The 24,496-nt window shown below is 37.6% G+C and overlaps 1 protein-coding gene across 1 annotated transcript in view; it reads right to left on the bottom strand.

Annotated features, from left to right (window-relative positions):
* The window catches only part of DPYD (dihydropyrimidine dehydrogenase), a 768,719-nt gene that overhangs the window by 6,894 nt on the left and 737,329 nt on the right, over nt 1–24,496 (bottom strand). The window contains exon 21 of the mRNA XM_023641574.2: nt 12,013–12,156. Coding sequence (XP_023497342.2) covers nt 12,013–12,156 — 144 coding nt within the window. The remainder of the gene's footprint in view (nt 1–12,012; nt 12,157–24,496) is intronic.

Here is a 24,496-nt window from a genome sequence, read left to right as displayed (position 1 = left end):
TTTCTTCATCTCTTCCCTCTTCTCCTCCTCTGCTTCTCCCCTCCCCATCCTCCCTCTCTCTCTCTTTTTTTCCTCCTAATGGCCTGTAGTCTTTTATCTGTTATGTGGAACTAATGATAACAGTAACTTTTGAGTTCTTACAATGTATCAGGCCAGTGCCAAAATTTTTAAGCATTTTCTCATGTAAACCTCACACATTTTATAGATGATGAAGTAACTGAGATTTAAGGCATAAAATTAAGTAACTAGTGAAGCAGAGAGATTCAGACCAGTGCTGCCTGACTTCATAAGCACTCTGCTATGCTGACTCATCTGCTATTCTTCTGTATAGCAAATGCAACTTCATGTTATGGATATTTTCTATATTTAGCTTCCTATCTGCAGTCTCTTAGAAGACTTTATTCGTCTTTGTGTCTCAAGTGGCATATCTTGCTCCTGCAGATGACTGAAACATAATGGGTACTCAAATATTTGTTAAAATAAATATTTTTTTGTTTATGCACTAAATATACAGCATAATATTAGGCACATAGTTGTATGGGTGAATAGCTACTTCTTGATTACTGAACATTTTTATTAATATGAGACTCACGAAAAGGTTTGAGTACTTCTTTAAATACAAAATAATCATAGTCAAAGTATCTGGCTATGTTTAATATTTTCTAATAATATTTTAAGACAGTAAATGCCTGAGGTCACTCTCTGGCTACAAAAGGCTACTTATATGTGACAGAAAATAAGTTTTTCAATCTAGCAAATAAATCAGTCAAAACAGCTGTTTCATTGAACTAGATCATAGGTTGACTGAAATCACCAGTAAATATTCAAAAGATAATTAAACAGGAAACTCCCTAGACAGTCATCAAGCTTATAAGGCTTATACAAAGAAACAATATATTTTTCTGAGAAATTTTATTGTGAAAAGCAAGTTCACATTCTGTATACATTAACTATGTCTTTTGCTCTGTATTGGAGATTTGCTATTGTTATTTATTAAAACATCATTGTTTAATGTTAAACTAAATAAAACAAGGTCCTTGGAGCCTCTAAAAGTTACTAGCACATGGTATTGAAAGGTTACCCCTCATTCATCATAGTTCTTAAGAAAATTGTAATAAAAAATATAAGAAATATGTAAGAAAATACTATAATATATAAAATTACATATATATTTAATTTGGAAGAGGATAAAAGAATGACAATTATTTTGAATTATTTTGGGAAAAAGTATCAAGGAAAATGAATTATCATCCTATGTGGCTGTAAATGTAGATCTTTGTTTAAAACTCAAAGCTTCCAGGTAGTACCGCCAGCTTATGAATACCCTTGAGTGCACGCCCTGGAATTTGGAGTTTGCTGAAAGACACACATAATCAGTAAAGCACATCTGGCTAGTCTAGTCCCTCTTGGACACACATCTGTGGAGATTAGGGAACCAAAATTCATTATTCAAGCGGAGTGTGGATATACAAACGTGGAGCGATCTGCTATAGCTATCCACGATTAGTGGAAATATTTATGTGTGAATGTGTGTGTGGAGAAAGTGATGTTAAATTCTTTAAAGTGTAGACGATACATTTGATTTAAATATAAGTGTTCCCAAGATGAATGTTGTGAAGGACCACATAATTCCAGAATTACATCTTTGTCAATTAATTATCTGTTCGAGATAATCAAAAGTATTTTTAAAAGCGGGGTCAGTCAATAGTTCTGTTTGGTATAAGGTTTAGGACCAAAGAGGGAGGAACTAGAGAGCTCCAGTCCCATCCCTGCTGTAGCATACTTAGTTTATTATGCTTAGTAAGATTTTATTAGTTTTGGCTTATTTTTTATAGTTGATTGAAGTATTTTCACGTTGTGATTGTTATCCGGCACGCTAACTGTTCTTCTAAGCCTTAAGACTTTTACACATCTGATTAGCATCCTTCCTACAATATCTATAAATTTATAAGTGCCATTCAAAGGCCAGGACCAAGGACAGTATGCTGTGGGGAATCGTCATAATTCCTATTTGAAAGGGATCCAATATTTAAATTATTTGGGTGTTGCTGTTTAATCACTTAACCATTTTCTTATCTGTACCACTACCAATGTCACATGTTCTTATCTTTTACATCAAGTTCACTACTTGCTTAATAAACCTATCAGAATAGGAAATGAGATAATTTGGTTTCTTCTCCCTGAATTTATGCTAACTGTTAATAGTATCTTCCTTTACTAATGCTCTCAAGTCAAAAGTTTAATGATCTCTGTAAAATTTCACTGAGGTTAAGATCTCAAGCTTTCTGGCCTACTTCTGTCTTTTTCTCTCTCCTCCTACCACATTTACCTTTTCCTTTTCTAAAGTACCTGGGGCAACATTTATTTTTCAGCAGTGTGATACAGCAATATCATATGAAAGTGCTTTAAAAAATATAGCACGAAATTTATTTTTGATATCCTGTATAAGGCCCTCTGAACTAGGAGGCAGGGAGGGGGCTGTACAGTTAGAAAAAGGAAGTCTTAAGTCTAAATTCAGTAGAACTCTGATAACTGAGGACTCGGCAGGAAGATACCGAGTTGGGAGGGCAGAGACAAAGCATTGAGCCAGGAAATAAAGCAGTAGATTGGTGAAGAAGGTGAGAGAAGCAAGGAAACCAAGAGATAAGATAGAAGCAAGTGAGAATCTGAGAACTGACATGGGTGAGAGAGGATGGGGTGGGAAGGAGCTTATTAGCGAGAGAGACAGATGGGTGAGGTTGGGTGTGACCAAGGTTGGTTCAGTACAGATCTGTGGCCCTGAGTACCGCAGTCTCTGGATGTGGGATGGACTCAGGCTTTAAAGCAGCAATTCTTGGTAGACGCTTTGGATTTAAATTCATTTAATGCAGAGAAATGTGTTTTTACTATATCCTTACCCATCTTAGGCTTCAACTCTGAAATACGTTTTCCTTATCCTTTTCAGTTCTAAGAACATTCTCTATGGGGGTGCTAGAAAGATAACAGGGGTCCAACAGTTCTTTTTTCTAGTTGTAAGTTACAAGCATACTATCTGCTCTAAGTAGTGGGGGGTATTTTCTTTCTTTCTTTCTTTTTTTACTTTTAATAGACAAAGAATATTTCCATATTTTCTAATATTTGTTCCAAGTTCAGAAAATTTGAGGCTTTGCCACTTTTGACCCATCCTTCAATCTGGATGCCACTCTTTTATGATCATCATTGGTCATGTGATCTGTGTTTTCTCATATGGCCATTGAATACTGCGTTATCTAAAAACTTAACCCTTTTCATTAGGAAACTTAGTGATTATGTCAACAAATTTCTATTTGACAGCTTCTCATTCTTCTTGATGCCTCTTCAAGTTAGAGTGGCTGACTATAGGATTGTTCTCTATTGTTTTCTCCGAACTTCCTAAACTTAGATTTATTGAAGGTGGGATACTCGAATATCTAAGCTCAGACTTCCTCTCCACGGCCAAATGAACTCTAAGATGATGTGGGATGGTTACTTTGCTTCGAGATTCCTTTAGCTGCCATTTCCCCCAAACAGAATTTTATAAGGAGCCAGAAATAAGCCAAGGCAGCAAGTCCCCTCCTTGCGTCTCTCTCTTTCGTGAGATTAAATTTCCAACAAGGCAATTCAATGATTTCTCAGCTGTTTTGCCTTTAGTGGAGTGGGATTTTCATCTGACGTCTGTAAAGGCTTCCCTCCCCCCTCGATCTTGCCTGTCCATGTTAGCCATCTGGTTATGAGGTCTCTGATGTAGTCCCAGGATCACACTCCCGCTTTTCTTTCATTTCACTCTCCTGTAGCTGCTTCCTCCACGCTTCACCTTCAGCTTTGTGGATTTCCAAGCACGTGTCTGTCCTTTTGACATATACTGCTCCCCCCCAGCCCTTCGTTAGACCTCTTTATTCCAAACAACATCTATCCTTCCATTGTCCTAGTCCAGTCAGGAATCACACCTCAAAACATCCCCATAAAATGTAAGACATGATTTTTACCAAATTTGTTCATGTTTTTTAAAGTTCAGTTTGATCCTTTTTCATCTGCTATTTGTTGGTATTGAGACAACTGAGAATGTTAATGTTGCCCCCGGCCCATTTCTCTGATATCTTCTGAAAATTGCTGGGAAAGTCCTTCACTATTTTTCTTTCTGTGCCATCATATGCTCCATAGTATCTAATATGGTCTTACAGTTTTCTCTGAGTACTTCTCTCCTTCCTCTCACAATTCAATTGAAATAATAAACCACTCGATCAGACTGACTGGTCTCCTGCCAACACTGTCTTGCCAGTCTTATGAGATGCAGTCCATCTCTTACTAGAAGCAGCAGGAAGAAGAGATGAAAACATCACTAGTGCCCCTAAACCATACATTTTCCTCCCCAGAAATTCAAAGACGTTAGAGATACATTCCTGGCTTCATAAAGAGAATGAGAATTCATTCTCATATATATCAACAGAAGTGGGAAGCATTCCGGGGACTTTATAAGTCTTGGCAGACTCTCAAGTCTCTGGTATATGCTGCCTGGGAATAAAGCACGTTTCTCATTTAGCTGGGCCAAATGTGCACACTGTCACTTCGGTTCTCCTCGGCGAGGAGACAAATCAGCCTCCTATTCGGTTTCTTTTCTCTAGCACAGGTGAACCTGTAGAAAGTGTGAAGAGCTTCTTCAGAAGGTCCTACCTGGTTCTTCTTTTAGAAGGAGACCTTTACACCTATTGCAGGAAGCCAGCTCTCTTTTTCTTATTTTAGCTCATTCTTCCCCTTCAGCATTCCGGCACTGCTTTTAATTACCTTCTTCTTCCCCAGAGTCCTTTTCTGTCTATTTCCTCCACATAATCGGCAGCTCCATAATATGGCAATATATGTATGGTAAATGCTGTGTCATTATGAAATGGAAATCAAGATGCGGGGTTGATAAAGAGGAAATCAACTGGATGCCAGGCTGTCCCCAGGGCACCAGACCATTCCCTGGTGTAGGATCGAGAGCCTCTCAGGCCATTTGTTAGTTTCCAAGAAGGCAAGAAGCAGATAACAAGCTGGCCAGCAAAGACTTCTGGTTCTCAAGGACCCCCTAGTCACAGTGTAACACTGGGAATAACCACTCTTGATGCACTGGCTGAAATTCTTAGCAGTTTAATCAGTACATCCTCTTGCCCTTTTATATCATGTCTTATGACTGATCGAGAAAACTGGATTATTTTCCTCATTATTGCCTCTCAGTCCTGTTCTTTCTATGAATTCCGATTGAACAAAAGAATGAGTTTTCCACTTTGACACTACGACCTGGTTGATCCAGGGGTTGTGTGTTGGATTTAAGGTCCCATGTCATTCCAAGTATGTGTGAACACTATGCTTTGCAAACATACCAATTTGCTTGAAATGCCACCTTCCCTTTTTTTTTCTTTTGTGAGAGACAGCAGACGATAGTGCTTAACGGCCCAAGTTCTAGAGCCAGACTTTGGAATCAAATCTTGACTTTGATACCTTCCAAGCTGTGTGGCCTTGGGCAAGTTATTTAACCTCTCTGTTTGTCACTTACATAATCAGTAAAGTAGGGAAAATACAGGTACCTGATAGGATTATTGTGAGGATTAAATGAGTTAATTCACAAGCATGCAGAACTGTGCCTGAAACCTCCTAAGTACTCAATAAATATTAGCTTTTATTATTAATTCTCTGCTTAATTAACACTAATTTATTAAACTCCATGTTAAATATCACCATCTCTGTGAAGCTTTCCACAATTACCCGAGGCAGAACTAATCCCTTTCACTCCTCTGTGTTCCCAGAGTATTTTGTACATATTTGATTGAACTGGAAATAATTTTTAACATGTCTTTCTCCCTTGTTAGCCCATGAGCTCCATAAGGATAGATTTCTTTCTTTTTAAAATTCCTGTTGGATTCCTAGTTTCTAGCACAGTTCCTGGATTGTAGTGAGGATGTAATAAATATATGGAAGTGCTCCACCTCTGCAAGACTGGGAGAATCCCCGAGCCTTGGACCGGGCCTTATATATGTCTTTGGACAAAGACCAATCCTTAGCACACTACTGGTCACATAGCACAAACTCAATAAATACTCTCTGATTGACTGATATTTAAACTGCCTACCTCTGAAGCAACAGACTATTAAATCTTTCTGAAGCACTTGAAAGGAAAAAAAGAACAAAAGATGAGATCTATTGAGCATGGCTTGCTTAGAAATAATATTGTCACACTCATAACCAGGGAAGAGGAGGGCAGATTAGAAACTTGAATGCATCACTGAAAAACTTGCTCAGACAAGAGGGGCTTAGTTAACTTTGTGGGGCACCAGGGCTCTTTCAATAGCAGATGGGGAATAATGTACTGTGCTGGCTGAGAGGATAAACAAAGCAGTGTCATGGAGTTTAAACTATTGAACAGAGGAATCTATAAAGAGGCCAGCAGAGAGGAGGGAAGAAATGAGCTGAAATAAACAGATGGGTGGACAGAGAAAATATTAAGCACGAAAACAGATAACCCAGACCCTCCAGGAGAAAGGGAAAAGGAAAAATGGGATGTCAAGAAGAGAAGAAATACTGTAGGGAAAACACAAAAGTCATGATGAAGCAGCAGAGGGAAGTACATAGCATGCCTGGGTACGTGTGGTAGAACAGAACAATAACAGCACGAGAAGCAGCGTCTGATTCACAAGCAGAGAGAAAACGACTCTTAAAGGGAATGTGGCTGTTAATTTCAATGGGGACTGAACAACCGCACAGTGACATCATCCAGCTGGAGTCTGAAATAATGGGCAAAGGGGCAGGGGACTGAAATGAAAATGACAGTAACCACGGCTCCTTACATTTGAATAGAACTAGGCTGTGTGTAATACTTTCACACACATCATTTCATTTAAAACAATGGAGTTGAGGCCTTCTGCCATTACTACTATTTCTTCTGCCTTCTGCCCATCTCTCGCCTGGTGTGTATCAACAGCCTTCTAAGTGGTCTCTCTGCCCTGCCGTGGCCATCTAGGATCTTGTATCAACACTGCAGTCAGAAGCATCCTTTGCAAAATTAAGGCAGATCATGTCATTCTTCCCTTTAAAAACCTCAGTGGTTTCCTGACAAGGACTTTCCTATTTCAGGTCTTCACACTTCTGAAGGGAGGGTACTCCCCCGCAGATATCTATCCACATGGTTCACTCACTCTTAAAAGTGTTTACTCAAATGCCATTTATTCAGGTAGGCATCGCCTGACCAACCTCTCTAGCAGTTCCTATTCTCCTAATGCTGCTGTATTTTCTCCACACCACTGTGCCCATCTGACTTCCTAAGTATTCACTTGTTTATTTGTTTGTTTGTTTCTCCATACTAAAACGTAAGCGCCATGTGACCTGGGCTTTTATTTTGTTCACTATTGAATTGCTAATGACTTTATCAGTGCTGGAACATGGGAGGGTGTACATTAATAATTGTTGAATGAATGACCAAATGGACATATGCGTGAATACGACAACTGTCACCACTTGTAGGTTGGAATCACAGTGGTTCCATGTGAAAGATAAAATGAAACAATACGAGGTATTGCAGCTAAGATGAGCAGCGTTTTCTGACCTGTGGACAACTTCCTCATTCTTAAGACTTCCTCCCTTTTTGGTTTCCCTCACATTTTTCTCCTATTTCTTGGCTCACTTCTTCTCATTTGCTTCCCTAGAACTTCCTTCTCCTTCTTAGGGTATTAGGTTAAGTAAGAAATAAGAAAATATATGCGAAGTTCCTATCTTGTGCCTGGCACACAGTAGGCAGTCAACATGTCAGTTCTTTTTTTGTGTGTATCTTCCAGCACAGGTCCATATTCACTTAAGTTCATTTATTTCAATATGCTCAAATCTAAATTTTCCATCCCACATCAAAAAAACCTCATCAAACTTAAAAACACTAAAAACAGAATCCTGATTCATTATCTTTTATTTTTCTTTATCTCAATGAGTGGGACTAGCAAAAGTCTAATCTTAGGGTCCTTATTTTCAACTCCTCACTATCCCTTATCTCTCAATATATAGTGAGAATCACTAAGTTTTAGAGGAGAATTGACAAGACTTCATCAATTTCTGCCTGTTTCCACAACCATGACCACTCACCAGATCTAGGACCACATTATGGGGGAACATTCTTTTTTCCCCTTATCCTTCTAATCTCTACCTGGTCTAAAGGACTCTTAAATGTCACTTGCTCAGAGAGGCCTTCCTAGACCCTTCAATCTAAATGAGGTCTTCCTATGAAGAGACTTCATACATCCTGTATTTTCCCTAGTTTGTATCACAAATACAATTTTATATTATTGTGGGAGTCTTTCTCTAATCTGTATGCTTCATGAGGACAGAGGTTTGTCTGTTTTATTTATTGTACTATAGATGCCCAATTCCTAGCACATTGCTTATCTCATGGTAGGTATGCAATAAAGATTTCCTGGAAAATATATGGGCTTCTTCAAAACTTCCAACTTAGTTGGCGTCCAGAGCTTTAAGTGTCCTTACTTTTGTTCTTCAGTTCATTTTGTTGGACAAAACAGAAATGGAGAGTCACCTTAACCTGTCATCTCCTTCAACCTATCCATTCCTAAAAATAATAACTAATAGTACGTACCATTATTTAGACATATTTGGTGCAGGCTAAAAGCACTTCACACACTACTTAATTTATAACCCAGTGAGGCAGACACCTTTGTTACCTCCACCACACCGATTAGCTGACTGAGGACAGAAAGAAGGAAAGGTGCAAGGAAAAGAGACTTCTTTGTCCAGTAGTCTCATTTTATAAGTCTCTTATGAGATATTTGCCCCAAATCAAGTGACGAGTAGTACAACTGTGACAAAACCCATGTGTTGTAATTCCCTTAGTAAATGTTTCATTATTCCATGTTGACATCTTCACCTTGCATGAGCTGTTTCTAGGCATATTCCATATATTTTCTAGAATGGATGCAGACCTTCCTAGTCCCTATTATAAGTCTATCTTTTGAAACTTCTGAGCCAGCAATACTCAATTTCACCTCCATCCTCCGCTCTACCACCGTTTACTACATGACTTGATCAAATTATTTAATCTCTCTTTGTTCCTCGATTTTCTCATCTGTAAAATGAACATAAAGATAGTACCTATCCCAGGTATTGTAAAGATTAAATGTGATAAAACATGTATAGCACTTAGAACAGTATAACACATTAGAGCTATTGGTTGCTACATACTTCCAGGAGCACTTCCAGGAGATAAACTTTCTATCCTGCTCTGGAAAGTCATACTGGAATGTGAGTGAAAATGGATTTATTAAAGGACAACTGCTCTAATTAAAAATACAATATCATACACACACACACACACACACACACACACACACACAGAGTTCACTTTCGATAACATCATGTCTCTAGAGATCAAGAGTCATCTGAAGTCAAGATGGACCCATGGATATCTCTGGGGACAGGAAAAGATCTCTATATCTTCCTTCTTCCTCTAAAACATATGCTGTCCCCCACTCTGTAGAAAGCCTTATAGAAAGCAAGATGAAGCGAGCAGTCATCTTTATCACAAATGTAATTCTTTACTTTCCAAAGAGAGAGTTGAACTTATAACTAGTGAAAATGTACCCCCCCCAGAAAGAACACCCCAACCCCACCGTTATCAGCTACCATTATGCTTTCTGACAGGGCACACTATCTTCCTAGAAATGACAATAGGTAGAATGACTATGGACACCTGGGGAGAGGGCCAAGGTAGTGGAAAATCCACTGGACGCTGAGAAAAATCTACCATAGCAGCCCCTTAATATGTTGGCACCGTTATGGTCTTAGGTGCTTGGAAAACGGTATCTACAATGTTTTGAGGCAATGTGACACCAGGGATACTTCAATTTGGATAACTTCTAAAATGAGACAACTCAGGAGGGGAATGTAAACCTGTACTATTTTTTTTTTTTTTGTGATGAAGATTGGCCCTGAGCTAACATCTGTTGCCAATCTTCCTATTTTTGCTTGAGGAAGATTATTGCTGACCTAACATCTGCGCCAATCTTCCTCTACTTTATGTGGACTGCTGCCACAGCGTGGCTTGACAAGGGGTGCTAGGTCCACATCCAGGATCTGAACTTGTGAACCCCCGGCCGCCAAAGCGGAGTGCGAGAACTTAACTACTATGCCACCGGGCTGGCCCCAAACCTGGACTATTTTTAATAAGACTCCTCATCTCTCCTCTTCAAAAATGTTTACTTACTTTCCTGACTCCACATTTCTTTGGTTTATTTAATTCTGCTGAGTTTGATATTTTATTTGTATTAGTGATCCATCAGCTTTAATTCAACTACAGTAGGTTTTTCATTTGTTGTTTTTGTTTTGCTTCTAGGTTATCAAAACACTCCCTGAGGGAACAGAAGACTAGAAAAGGTCAAAACGCTTTTATAATCACCTTGCACTTCTTTTATTTCAAGTATAAATATCTTTCTTTTGAAATTTTTATACACAAGGAAAAGAGAGAGATCTTACATTTAATTCAAATTAATTCAGAAGAGAGAGCTGGGACAATTCCTACTTAACCCCAAATCATATAATAATCATAGCCAAACATGGGGGGTGGGGCTTATAAAGACCTGAAGGATCTGGCTTCCTCTTTACCATCAGTGTCCAGTTCATCCTTTTACTAGAACACAAACAATTTAAAGGACATAGCACAAGAGACGATTTGGGGCCATTACGCTGTTAAAAGTCCCAAGTGTTCCCTTTATTTGGAATTATGGCATTGAAGTGCTGGTAGAATTCATGCTCAGGCACTTCTATATTTCCTTTCAGAACTCTGAATCACGTAAATTTTGCAACATCAAGTCTAAACTCCACTGTTTTTAGCATAGGGGAGATTTTTTTTTTTTTTTGTCTTACAGGTAGAGAGGATTTTTAAAGGTTCCAGTTCCTACTTGACTACTAAAGATGAATTTCAGGGAGGTCCACCTGAGAGCTCCTAAGAGCAAGCTGTTCAGCTGATGCTTCAAACAGAACATGGAGATGTGGGAGTACATTGTCACTAAATAGAGAAGAATAAGTTTCAGTAACTGCAACTGACACTAGTGATGGGGATTTCAGAGAGAACGTGAACCTGTAACACTCCCTTTTCTTTTCATGATGATTGCTTTAATACAATTCCATCTTGGGGGAGGTGGGCAGGAGGCAAGCAGTTGTGGCTAGAAAAGGGCAACCTGAGGGATCCCTGTGGTGGTGGAACTCTGCATCTTCACTGTGGTGGCGGAACCTACACATGTGGTGAAATTGCACAGAACTAAACAAACACACATGCAGGCGTGCACACACATACAAATGAGGAGAAGCAAAACTGGAGAAATCTGAGTAAGATCAGTAGATTAGGTCTGTGTCATTATCCTGGTTGTGACATTGTATCATGGTTTTGCAACATGCTACCACTGAGGAGACCGGGTAAAGGGTACATAAGACCTCTCTGTATTATTTCTTACAACTGTATGAGAATCGACATCTCTCTCAAAATAAAAAGTTCAAGGAAAAAAAAAAAGAAATATAACACACACAATTCCATCTTAATGATAATTTTTGCTATTATCCAGAAAATAATCTCCTGTGACCCAAATTTTACAGGCCTTCTAGAGGCTGAACCAGAGAAAGTTTGTCTAAAATGTAAGGTATCATGTTGATATTGATCATTTAGTTGCACTGTATGGCTAATATATCTCTTGGATTTAATTGTGGATTAAAATAATTTTAAAATGACTATGAAAATACAAAGAATTCACCTTAATATTTCCTGGCCCATTTAATACATACAAAAATTTCCATGAAACATATACTTGACAGTGTCCTAAAAAGCATAAAATATACAAATAAAAGAGACTATCCTATCACCATAGAAAGAATTTTTAAAACTTTTGGTATATTTTTAAAACAATATCAGTGATACATTTAAACAGAGAATAAACACCAACTATATTGTATATTTGAACAATAAAATATACATATTTATATATATGGCTTAATTTTTACCTTGATGGCAGGAATAGGCTTTTTGGGGATAAAAGGGTTTCTCTCGAGTGGTGGAAAAGCTGCATTCTGTCCTTTCTCTCTAATCTTGTTCTCTGCTATGATTTTCTTGCGCTTCTCAAGATAAGGTCCAAAACTTGGCAGTTTCTAAAAGGAAAATACACAAATAAGAAAGCATGTTAGCTCAGAGAAGAGAAACATGTGAGGATATAAACATCTAAATATTATTAGCAAACAAATGTGTGTTTTGAGATTGTTTCCTGTATACTGTAAGCAGGTCTTCATTCATTCTTGGATCACTAGTCTTCCTGGTATCAGATTGCACTAATTATTAAAAAGAACACAAAAATACCTTTACCAAATATGTATGTATTAGATATACAAATGTTAATTAAAATACATTTCTATATGGAATAAAGTTCACTATGGTAAACCAAATCCATTCACTTAAAACAATAACTATTAGTTAGACCATTTGTTTGGTTCATATAGACAGAAAGTGAATCCTATTGATGATTTTTTTCCTCTTCATCAAGTTTTTAGCACAATATAGACACAGCCATAGTCCCTGATAAATGCTTTTGTCAATAGCAAAGGTACTTTGCCAAAGTTCTAATCTGTATCTCTATTTTATTGTGTTCAAATTCCTACTACATCTCTTTAAAGATTGTAACTAATGTTGATTGCAATTTACTGGAATAGCTGAAAAACAAAATGGTAAAAATATTGATTTCTCTGTACAGAAAATAAATTTTATTTTGCATGGAAAAGGCAAAAATAGAAATGAAAAGCAGAGGAAATATCTCAGTGCTTAAGCAAACTCCATCAGTATTAAAAATCACATCATGGAGCTTTAAATTTCAAGGTTATTCAATTGTACTTTATAAAGTTCATTTAGAAAGATACCTGGGTGTCATGGAAAAATGGTAAGTGGTTTCAAGTTAACATGAATATGCCCTCATACTATTCATTATACCACAATTATTTCCTCTTCACTTTGCCCTTCTCCTCTTCGGGAAGCTTTGATCTTCACTTTTACTGACACATGCTGCTGGGGACAGACACACTGAATTCCAACTGTTCTGTATCCTCCTCTAACCTGGAATTGCTTGGTCTCTTTTCTAAGACTGCAAAAACATCCCCCCGCACTCCAGGCAGGATAAAGCCCATTTATCTAGCTGATGGAGGCTTGGAAAACTACAGCAGTCCGGGGTCACCCTGATCTCTGACCTCGCAAGCACTTGGGTGAAAAATCACACTTGTTTCAGAACACTGGCCTCCACTTGCCAGGCTGCAGAATGCCCCAGGAAAACGAGTTCTCTGGTTCTTTAGAGATGTCAGTAGGGTCGAGAAACTAAACATAAACCATCTTCCAATTCAGCCAAATTGCAAGTGAAAATTTATATTAGCAGAGTATGTTTATGTGGAATATCTAAGATTACTACTTCCATTATCAATTTACTGTAATTACGTCAACAAGTCAAGCAAATGGAAACAATGTTATGAATGCCAAATTAATTTATATACAATTAAACTAGAACTATATACTTCATCTCTACACCTTAACGCTTTCCTAAATTATAATATTTAATGATTTCAGTTATATGGAATGGTATAATGGAGGGAGAGAATATACTGTATCTATTTTACCATAAAGTAAGTGTTGCTGTCTTGTGAAAAACCATAAAATAAATAAGAGTATAAAACAAATCCTCAGTACTTATCACCCATGTGGGCCCCTTTAATGTAGAAAAGATAATGCTTGTTTGAAGTGTCCTCTTATGAAATGACTTTTTCCTGGGGCAGATGAGGTGCTAGGGATTATGCTTCAGGCCAAAGAAATGTCCCTGGGGTCCTGATAACACCTCATAAGGTGGTGAACGGGTGTCCACACGATAAGAATCTTGTCAGAATATCACTCTCTCCACACTTCTCTTACACATCAAGGGCATCTAAATCCTAATCTTACATTCTTGAAGATTGTCAAGAATCGTCAAGGTTGAATCACATGACCTGGTTCTAGAAGATCTCTTACGGTGGCAAGCTCTATGAGAATCGGAACCATGACCCTGATTCCCTGGTTGGGGCTTACCTTATTCAACACTGTCTAACTCCACCTAAGGTTCTCCTAAGGTTATTCAAAAGGAATCATTCTTGGAACTTTTTCATCTAACTTTTTTAAAACATAGACCAGAGGAGATTTTTCCCCCCATTTAGAATACTCTTTATCCAAAGGGAGAGAAATAAAGCAGTTAAATTTAAACTGTGATGGTTTCAAATTTTTCCAACTCTGGGAATAATAATAATAATAATAATGATAATAAGTGAGTAGGATACAGCCTGAGTAGCTGTTTACTCTACAGGTTTACATGTTTAGATGTTTACAACAGCCTGATGTTTTCTGCAATTTTTTTTTTTTTAAAGATTTTATTTTTTTCCTTTTTTTTTTCTCCCCAAAGCCCCCAGGTACATAGTTGCATATTCTTAGTTGTGAGTCCTTCTAGTTGTGGCATGTGGGACGCTGCCTCAGCGTGGTTTGATGAGCAGTGCCATGTCCGCGCCCAGGATTCGAACCAACGAAACACTGGGCCACCTGCAGCGGAGCGCGCGAACTTAACCACTCGGCCACGGGGCCAGCCCCCTGTTTTCTGCAATTTTTTGCAGTGGTTGACCACATGTGTCATATTTAAATTATGCAGGCTTCCCATGGCGACCAGCACCATGATTCTAATATGCTAATTTTTTATAACTACTCCTAAGGAGAGGTTCTCTATTTAGCCTAAAGATTCCTGTAGAATTCTTTGTGTGTTGGTTAGAAGAACCAATGGAAAAGAAGGAAAACTGTTGCCAAATTTTTTCTTTAAACTGAAAGCACACCCGCACAAAATATTAGTGACTGCCCCCTCAGCCTTCCACCGGGCATCTCCAAATCAGAGGGGGTCCTTTGTGTGTGTTTTCTCACTGCCAGATGGAGATCCCCAAGGCTGACGTCAAGTATCAGCTTCCAAAACTTCAAGGCTGCTATAGACATTTTGTTTTCTGCGTTAGCATAATGCAGAATTAGCAAGAAAGTTCAGTGCTTTTAAAAAAAAAATTATGCGATGTATGAAAATGCCCCTAAGATATTTGAATACTGAACCTTTTAAAAATTAAGTTTTCTGAAAATGTAAAAGATCAATTCTCTCTTGCACCAGAGGATCACCTTGACATATACTACATTTAGGCATACATTTGCATTCTGATCTTGCCAAAACAACAACAACAAAAAACAAACCAAAACTAAGAAAGAGTGGGCATGAATGACTATTTGGCCACTGTGTACGTTGCCATCAGTGATGATTAATAAAGCATTTAGCTCAAACCTCTGCCTGAACATATAGTTAATTGATTTCCTATTGCAGGAGGAGAAGCAGCAGGGCCCGACAGAGCCAGCAGCAGGAGCTTTTCCTCTTCATTCATTATTTTCTCACAGAAAAAGTTGTAGCCTGTGGTAACTCAAAGTGAGAGGTGTTGAGCGTCATGCTATATTTCTTAAACAAAGGGAAAAGTTCTTTAGGACAATCAAAAGCTGCTTGGTAACTGATGAACTGGACAAAGCTCAGAAATGGTGTGATTTTTGTTTCAACAGTTTCTCCAGGGATTCATCATTGATGAATTTGTTCTCATCAGAAAGGCTAAATCCTACTCATTTAAAGATAACAGTGTCTCACACTAAAACTGTCTCTATCCAGATATAACAAGCATTATATTGCCGATAGAAAAGTGACAACATAATAAATCAACAATGATACCTTAAGCCAGCAAGGCTTTATGGTAAAGAAGTCTGTTTGGATTGCAATTTATTCATAGATCAATCTAGAGGTAATTGAGCATATTATGAAGTAGAAAAGGTTCTTGTTTCTAATAGAAGCAGGTACTGGTATCTTCCAGTTTAAATTGTATAATTTTTATGAGAACGGCACCAAGTTGGCTAATAGCACTGGTCTATAGTGCTGTAATGGATCAACTCTATTTTCCTAATCATACTCTCTTATCTAATTGGCAACAATAACAGCAAGAAAAGTAATTACTTTGATATCCAAATGGTAATAAGTTAAAAGATAAAAGGATTTCACGTTTATACTGAGTGTGATATATATATATTGCATATATATATATACATGTATATATACATACACACACTGAGTGCAATATATATATATTGCACATATATTGAACTCAGTATAAATTGCACTCAGTATAAATAAATCCATATACATATGGATTTATATATATATGAGTGTATATATATATCGGTGTGCGTGTGAGTGTGTGTATACACTGACAGACTGAGGAATAAATTAGATGTAAAGAATATATGTTTCACAACTAAGAACTGACTTTTTTATTTAAAAAACATGTTCACATATGAGTTAGTTACACCATTTATCTCTTGCCATTTATTCAACAAATACAATATCAAAAGCCTACTCTGGGCCAGGAAGTGTCCTGTAGTACATTAAAGGTTAAATAATTTCCATACATGTGCAATTATCATTGTTATTCATTTTATAAGTATGTCTTGTCATTCATTCAGGGCTAGTGTCAGACTGAATTATTGATCAAGTATACTTGGTTATTGCAGTTATCCACGGGCATGATAAACCAAACTCCTCGGAAAACTGTTTGATCTCAACAATTGGAGGGACCAACAATTGGAGAGAAAACTAAAGAGAATAAACCTTCAAAGAATCGATCTTTAACAAAACTCAAGATGGCAGTGGAGTACTTTTGGGATATCTGAAATAGAAAATGCGGGAGCACAAGGGCTAGGAGCATGGCTTCTTTGAGTCTGTTCCTAACACACCCTAATTTTAATCCCTGAGCACCCAGCATGATGCAAGGTAGTATGGGAGATACAGAGAAGTCTCTGTTCTGTTCTGTCTGAAGTCAGTTACTTTTCTTCTTTCCTCAAGTATAGGAGTAATCAATTACTTACATTTGACCCTGATTTTTATTTCAAAATCTGTTTTAGCATGGTTTAGATTCAGAAACTCAGATTTTTCCCATGAGTAATTGGTATGTAATGCTTAATTACTGATAGAACAGTAAGCAATTTTTCATGATATTATCAAATTTGGACAGGGAAAAACAATAAGAAGACAGAGAAAGAAGGACTAGCTCTTTATTATGTCATCATTAACACTATGTGGTGCTCAATGGTTCAAATTGGAACACTGAGTTAGACATGCAAAATATATGAAGTTAATGAAATAAAACTATTAGTTTAACCTGATAAATGTAAGCATATGACTTTTGATCAAAAAATCTGATGTCTGTGTCAGTCAAAAGCAATGACAGTTCATAGTGGAAGTAGAAAGCCAACATTTGCAGAGTGGTTAGGGTACTGATATAAAAGTCATATTTGCATTAAAATCACAGTTTTACACTCATTAGCTGTGTGACTATGAGCCAATTACTTAACCGTTCTGCTACTAATTTTCCTTATCAATGAAATGAGAATGACAGTATGTAACTCACGATGTTGGTATAAGTATTAAATGGAATAATATTTGTAAAGTGCATGCCTGCCAATTTCTTCCCATAAGCCTTAACTACTTATATCGCACTGTGTACCATGCTCTGTATTTCCATGTTTGCTCATGCATCCCCTCTGCTCAGAATGCCCCCTCCCTGTCTTTTTCACCTGGTACATGCCCATTTGGCGTTTTAGTCTCAGCTCGGTCATCCTAGCATCTAAGTAATCTCCTTTACTGACTCCCCTCCCTACTCATTGTTAGGAGCCCCTCACAGTGCTCCAAAGGACTCTGGACACATTTTAGTCTTTGTTTTTACTTCATTGTCTTATCACTGTTAGCCTGTGCCTCCATCCCCCCACTTGAACTACTAGAGAGTTAATTTTTGATCCAGCACACAACAGGTAATCATATGTTATTAAAAACTTAATAAATGAAAGAATGAATATATTGAATGTACTTAAAAAATCCTGCTACTTGTTTGACATGTGAGACAATCCCAAACGATTACTTTAAGAAATAAATTAAAACATATAAATAGGCTCCCTTAATATTAAAAATCATGTAAAAATTATCATACTTACACAATAGCTGTGATTCATAAATTCAAAAAACATTTATAAAGTACCATACAAAAATATATATGTAAAAGACAATCCGTGACTTTAAAGAGTCTATAGTTAATAACAATTGCAGTACCCTGAGACAAGGGCTACGGCAAAGGTGACACAAGATGTTAGATGAGCAATGACAGTGTGTACCTAACCCAGGCTGAGGGGTCAGAGCTCTTCTAGAGGAAGTGACATAGGAGCTAAGTTCTGAAGGATAAGGGGAAGGTAGGTTGGCAAGTAGTGAAGATAAGGTGTGAGGGTCAGGAAAGGGGAAGAAAATCCTCCAGGTGGAAGAAACACAAGAGGGAGAAGGGTGGCACTTTGGAAGGGGCGCTGGGGAGCCAGCAGACTGCTAAGCCTCTGCTCTGTGTCTAATAAGATACAAGAGGGTGAGGAGCTTACTCTGTGAAGGGGAAGCAAACACATTTTGTGGTGAAGAAACTGGAATGCGTGTTAGGAAGAACATCAATCAAGAGAAGAAAATCCAACATTAACGGAATGCCAGCAAAGGATGAAAGAGGTAAGACTTGCTTTTTGCCAAGCATTGTGCAGGTGCTGGGGCCATGAAGACCACTAGGAGGTAGTTCTTTCTAAAAGGAGCTTAAGGCCTTGTGAGGAAGATTGACTCATTCCACAGAAGTGAGATGAGAAAATTATTATTTCATATGGAAATATTATTTAAATCAAGCATATCAGGTTTCTCTAAAGAAACAAACTTCATTGTTTAAAGCTGTAAATTTTAAAGCAATACCTTTAGCTTGGAGCTTGAGAGATTAAGCCCTGCTGGCATGATTTAGGAGAAACAAAAACAAAGAGATGGCCAAATCAGTAGGTATTAGAAATGCAGAAGAGTTCCTTAGCAGAGGTAGAAAAGACAAGAAAGGAGAAGGAAGAGGAAAGAGCAAAAAGAGAAGGAAGAGGGAGGGACAGAGAGAGAGCAGAGCCTGATGATTTGATGGCCGGACGAGGACTTTCATAAAGAGGACGCGTTAATATTCAATTTTAAGCTGTTTGTGTTGCTACAATCTAAATCCTCCTACGTGACCCCTAAAACTTTGATAAAGTCTCCTACACACTGACATGCCTTGGAGAGAAACTTGGAAGAAAATCAGTGAAATTTCCGAGAAATTCCTAAAAAATCAGTGAGTTTCCTAGTTGGGTTGGCATATAACTCAAACAATAGAAACCAACAAGAGGGAAGATTTGAGGGAGACTCAGAATTCAGTGAGAGCAGGAATTTACACCCAGAAGTGAACTAGAGAACATAATCTCCAGGGATTCCAAAAGGATGGCACAGTGATCTCAGCTGACATCTGGGTTATGTAGGTGAGTGTAAGGAAGAATGGGATAAGTAGAGGAAGAGATGCACAAACAGTATGATGTAACTTCAATCCAGGAGCAATTAACTCCAACTAGGAGATTAAGAAAGATTTTCTAGTAAAGGAGGAATTTAAACTGTGATGAAAGATTGTAAAAGGGAGAAATAGTGTGTGGTGCTGAAAGACAAGAGAGAGATAAAGGAATGAATGAGCAAAGGAATGAAAAGTAAAGAAACTACAGAATGAACTCATTCCTTTTTCAATGTTTTTCTCTTATTGCAGTAACATTGGTTTATAACATCACATAAATTTGGGGTGTACATCATTATATTTCGATTTCTGTGTAGATTACATCATCTTCACCACCCAATGACTAATTACAATCCATCACCATGCACATGTGCCTAAGCACCCCTTTTGCCCTCCTGCCTCCCCTCTTCTCCTCTGGTAACTACCAATCCAATCTTGGTCTCTATGTGATTGTTGTCATTTTTCTCTTTTATTTCTGAGTGAGATCACATGGTATTTGACTTTCCCCCTTGACATATATCGCTTAGCATAATGCCCTCAAGGTCCATCCATGTTGTCACAAATGACTGGATTTCATCCTTTTTTATGGTTGAGTAGTATTCCCCTGTGTATATATACTACATTTTCTTTATTCATTCATCCCTAGATGGGCACCTAGGTTGCTTCCAAGTCTTAGCTATTGTGAATAATGCTGCAATGAACATAGGGGTGCATATATCTTTACACATTTGTGTTTTCATGTTCTTTGGATAAATGCCAAGCAGTGGAATAGCTGGATCACATGGTATGAACTCCTTCTTATGTGGCTAAAATATAGTAAGTGACTGAGCAATAGTAGTGGATAAAGCTGGGAAATCTCTGGAGGGCTCTAAATTCTGGGCAAAGCAGTTTGGATTTTTATTCTTTAGCGTGTAAGGAAACACTAGATATTTGAAAATACGTGCTCAGATCCCTGTGGTGGCAGAAAGAAAGGTGGGTTGTGGGAGGAGGTTTGTGGCAGAAAGAAGATAATGGTCCAGAATGTTGGGATGGGATTCCAGTAGCAGCAGAAAAGCTAAATAGATGACTTAGAAGATTTTTAAAAGACTTTATGGTACTCTGGGAAACAGAGAACCAATATTGACTTCACATCTCAACCCCACGAGTCCAACATTGACCTTCACCTCCACACTGTGTGCTGACTGCTACACCCCTACTCTGACAGTGACCCTGTCTGAAACCACTCCGCTTTCATTCTTTCTGACACAGGACTCTTCTCTGACAGACCTCTGTTTCTTCTTCTTTGCTGCTTATCTTTCTACAGATGACCTCTCCTCTCTCCCCACCCCCTGCGCAGTCAGAATCTCAAACACTTTCAACATTTCATAGGAACTTGTGTTAACTGGCACCTGCGTAGGCTGCAAGCTGCAGGACGGTTACTTCCTAGTCAAAATGAGCATAAAGTAATGTTGTTGGGGAACCTGGGAGCTATGAAATAGGAGAATTTCTTCTTCCCTTGCACTCTGGAGGACCCTTGCTTGTGTTCTGTAGTGACGATGAAGTGGGGCAAGAAAACATGGGGAAAATCAACTTCCTCAACAATAGCTGTAGTGAGAGGTGATTGTAAGTTCTATGAAGGAACTGTATCATCATCATCATCTTCAACAAAATCAGTACCTTTATTGAACACTGCTACATACCAGGCCCTTTGCAAAGCATACGAGTACATGATCTGTTCTTCGTGGCAACCCTATGAGGTGGGTGTCTTTTTGGTCCCATTTTCAGATAAGAAAACTGAGATGCAGAAAGGCTAAGGAACTTGTTTTAATTCTCACCATTAATAAATGGCAGAAACAGGATTCAAATCCCAGTTTGCCAGATGTCAGACCCTGTGCAATGCTGTCACTCATATTTCTTTATAGTCCTTACAAAGCTTTCTGTAAGATGAGCATTTAATATGCTTTTGATTGCTATAAAGAGCCAAACTACACACATACTCCATTCCTCGAAATCTATGCTCCCTGTTTTTCTCATTCCACAAACTGTGAAGGGAAAAATGTTTCACATAGTCGACACCATTAAAAAAAATGCTGAATACATACCATGCAAAATATCTGTATTAGTTGAGTCCTGTTTATTACTGGCCTCCAGTTTAATGAGCTCAAGCTAATACAGGTGAAAGGTCAGAGTGTTACATGCAGCAGTTAATGAAGTACCATAGAGCTGCTGAGAAAATGATTAGCAGCCAAATGTGAATTTAATATACTTCATTCTCAAGAAGCAGTGCCCCATGGGAGGCATCTTTCTGGGGAGGTAGCGTGGTCTATTAGAAACAGCACTCACTTGAGAGTTAGGAGACAATGCTCTGATCTTAGCTTTGCTATCAGCTCATTTTGCGACCTATGGCAGAGTAGTGACTCCCTCTGAGTCTCAGTTTTCTCATCTGTAAAATGAGGGGGTTGAAGCAAATAATTTATAAGATTCCTTCCAGTGATATGGGTTGTTTTGTTTTCAAAATCACAGTTAGAAATCCTCAGGGTTTATGCCCAGATGGCATCACATAGTCTGTGGATGAAACATTGGATTGAGTTGCAAATTATAACTCTTTCCCTCCTATTTTACTATAGAACATTCTGAGTCTCTTTAAGCCACAAAATATGAATAAATATAGAGAACAGTTATCAAACCCCCAAGGTTAGATGAGTTCATAAACTGTTTTAGGCTTTATTGGTGGGAGGTACAACCAAATAATGAAATCTGTATAGATAATTAAGGGAAATAAAAATTTTTTAAATAAAAGCTATTATCACAATTAAGATACACAGTAATTCTTTTTATGAAGTTTGACGTCTAGTTACAAACTCACCTGAGACATATCCTATACAAAATCAACCACATACATATTAGAAGTGGATATAAGTGATAACAGGCATGAAATTGCCAAGTAAGTAAGACTAAAATATATATAAATTGTGGTTGCATTTGGTGTATACTGGGAGTTTTAGTGTTGGAGGAAAACACAGAAAAGCAGTGCAACATACAGAATGATCACTCATCTTAGGATGCAGAGACTAAGCACTTGGTCTCTAAGACAAGTCACTTGTCCTTTGTGAGCTTTCATCTGTGTAAAACAGAAATAACAGTGATCACACTGACTACTTTCTCCTCACAACAATTGTTTGAAATAAGAAGACACTGGTAGATTATTAAAATACAGCTTTTACTATTGTGAAAACTATAAAGCAGTATAGAACCAAAGATTTATTTTATTATATTGAGCACAAATATGATTTATGCTCAATATAATCAACAATCTAAAGAGGAAGTGAGTATTTTGAATGTAAAAATGTCATAAAATATTAGCTACACATAAAGACATCCTGAGCTATGGTCCTTCTAATGCCACAGGAGGACTTGGATGTAATGATTTGCTTTTGAAATCCACCTTCAACATGCTACTGCTTTCATGGCTAAACATTGCATAGACTGTCAAGGGCAAAATCCATGACGGAAGATGGAATAAAAATTACTTCATACAATGGGATAGAAGCGAAGGAAAACAGAAAAATGGGGTGATGAAGAAAACGGGACTGCTATAAATATGAAAAAAGCATACAGGATTCATGCTATATTTGGAGCCAGAGTAGAAGATTAATCAATGTTTTCCATCTTTATTCAATACGATACCTAATATTTTCCTACATGGAAATACCTGGATGACTGCTTTAAGCCTTTTTACCTGTAAGAGTGGCATAGGGCATAAAATATTACATTTTGATCCAATCGAAAATCCTATTTGGAGTTACAGTTCAGGACATATTGGAAAAAATGATCATCATTTTGAAAGTCAATTTTTAGGGTTTCTATGCTAAGCAGGGGATTTATGTTGGAGAGAAAATGAAAGTAAGTGCAAGTTTTTAGTGGAAAGGAAAGAATTTTCTAAGATAATTAATTACCATACTAGTAGGAAGTATTTAACATGAGAAAAGAATCTTTTATGTGTGGCAAAGTGCTCCATAAACAACAGCTCCTGCATGCAGATACAGAAACACTAGCAAACCTCCCTAAGATAAAACTCATCTCTGAACCTACTGAAGCCAATCATTGCCCCACAGATTTAGAGTTTTCTCTCTGTCTCTTCTTCATTTTCTAAACCACATTACCATGATTTACGCATTCTCTGTCTTACTGAGTAGATAATAAACATTTTGAGGACAGGATACTTCTTAAACATGTTTTATCATTCCCCTTAGTTCTTTACCTTAATTAACACTTTGTGAATGAAGGAATAAAATCCACAAAAAGCTACAATGATAAGAAATTTCAGCTAACCATATGTGGTACACAGCTTAATAATGACAGCAACTGATCTAGTTTGATTGAACACTTTTCATATAAAATATTCAGAAAGGTTCCTTCTATGCACAATGCTTCGCAAGAGTGGGATTCATCTAATGCTTAATGACTGAACAAACAATATTTGGTCTGGTCCATAATATTGCATAAACTAATCCCTGACAAATACATTTACTTTGAATGGTAATAACATCCTACAGCCTAAGAGCATTTGTAGTAATAACGTATTGTAAAGTATAGTTCCAACAATCAATTTAGATTCAATGGCTTAGAGCTCAATACAAATAATTTCTTTGTATTTTCTAGGTTCTTTGCTTAAAAGTTTCTATCATGAAAATAACAATGACCAACTATTTCACTCTTCTGCTTCATAACAACCAAATCTAACAACAAGATAATTTGGAGACCATAGTTATTATAAAAACCATTATTTTTATTAAAAATTTACTTTAAACAATTCTGAATCTAGGCAATTACTGCATTAGGTCAAATATTCAGCTTCTGGGAAAGAATAATATACTTGATTTTGTCAGCTTTACAAAAGCCATATGGCTACATAATCCATGTTGCTGGTCTTTACACCCTCCTGCCCTTGGCTACCATAGTCTACTACAAAGGTGAGCCTAATGTTGAGCGATACAACAAAATGAGAACAGCAGTCAAAGAAATCAGCCAT

The sequence above is a fragment of the Equus caballus genome, chromosome 5, assembly GCF_041296265.1.
Source record: "Equus caballus isolate H_3958 breed thoroughbred chromosome 5, TB-T2T, whole genome shotgun sequence".
NCBI lineage: Eukaryota > Metazoa > Chordata > Mammalia > Perissodactyla > Equidae > Equus > Equus caballus.
This window is presented reverse-complemented; position numbering and strand designations above follow the sequence as displayed.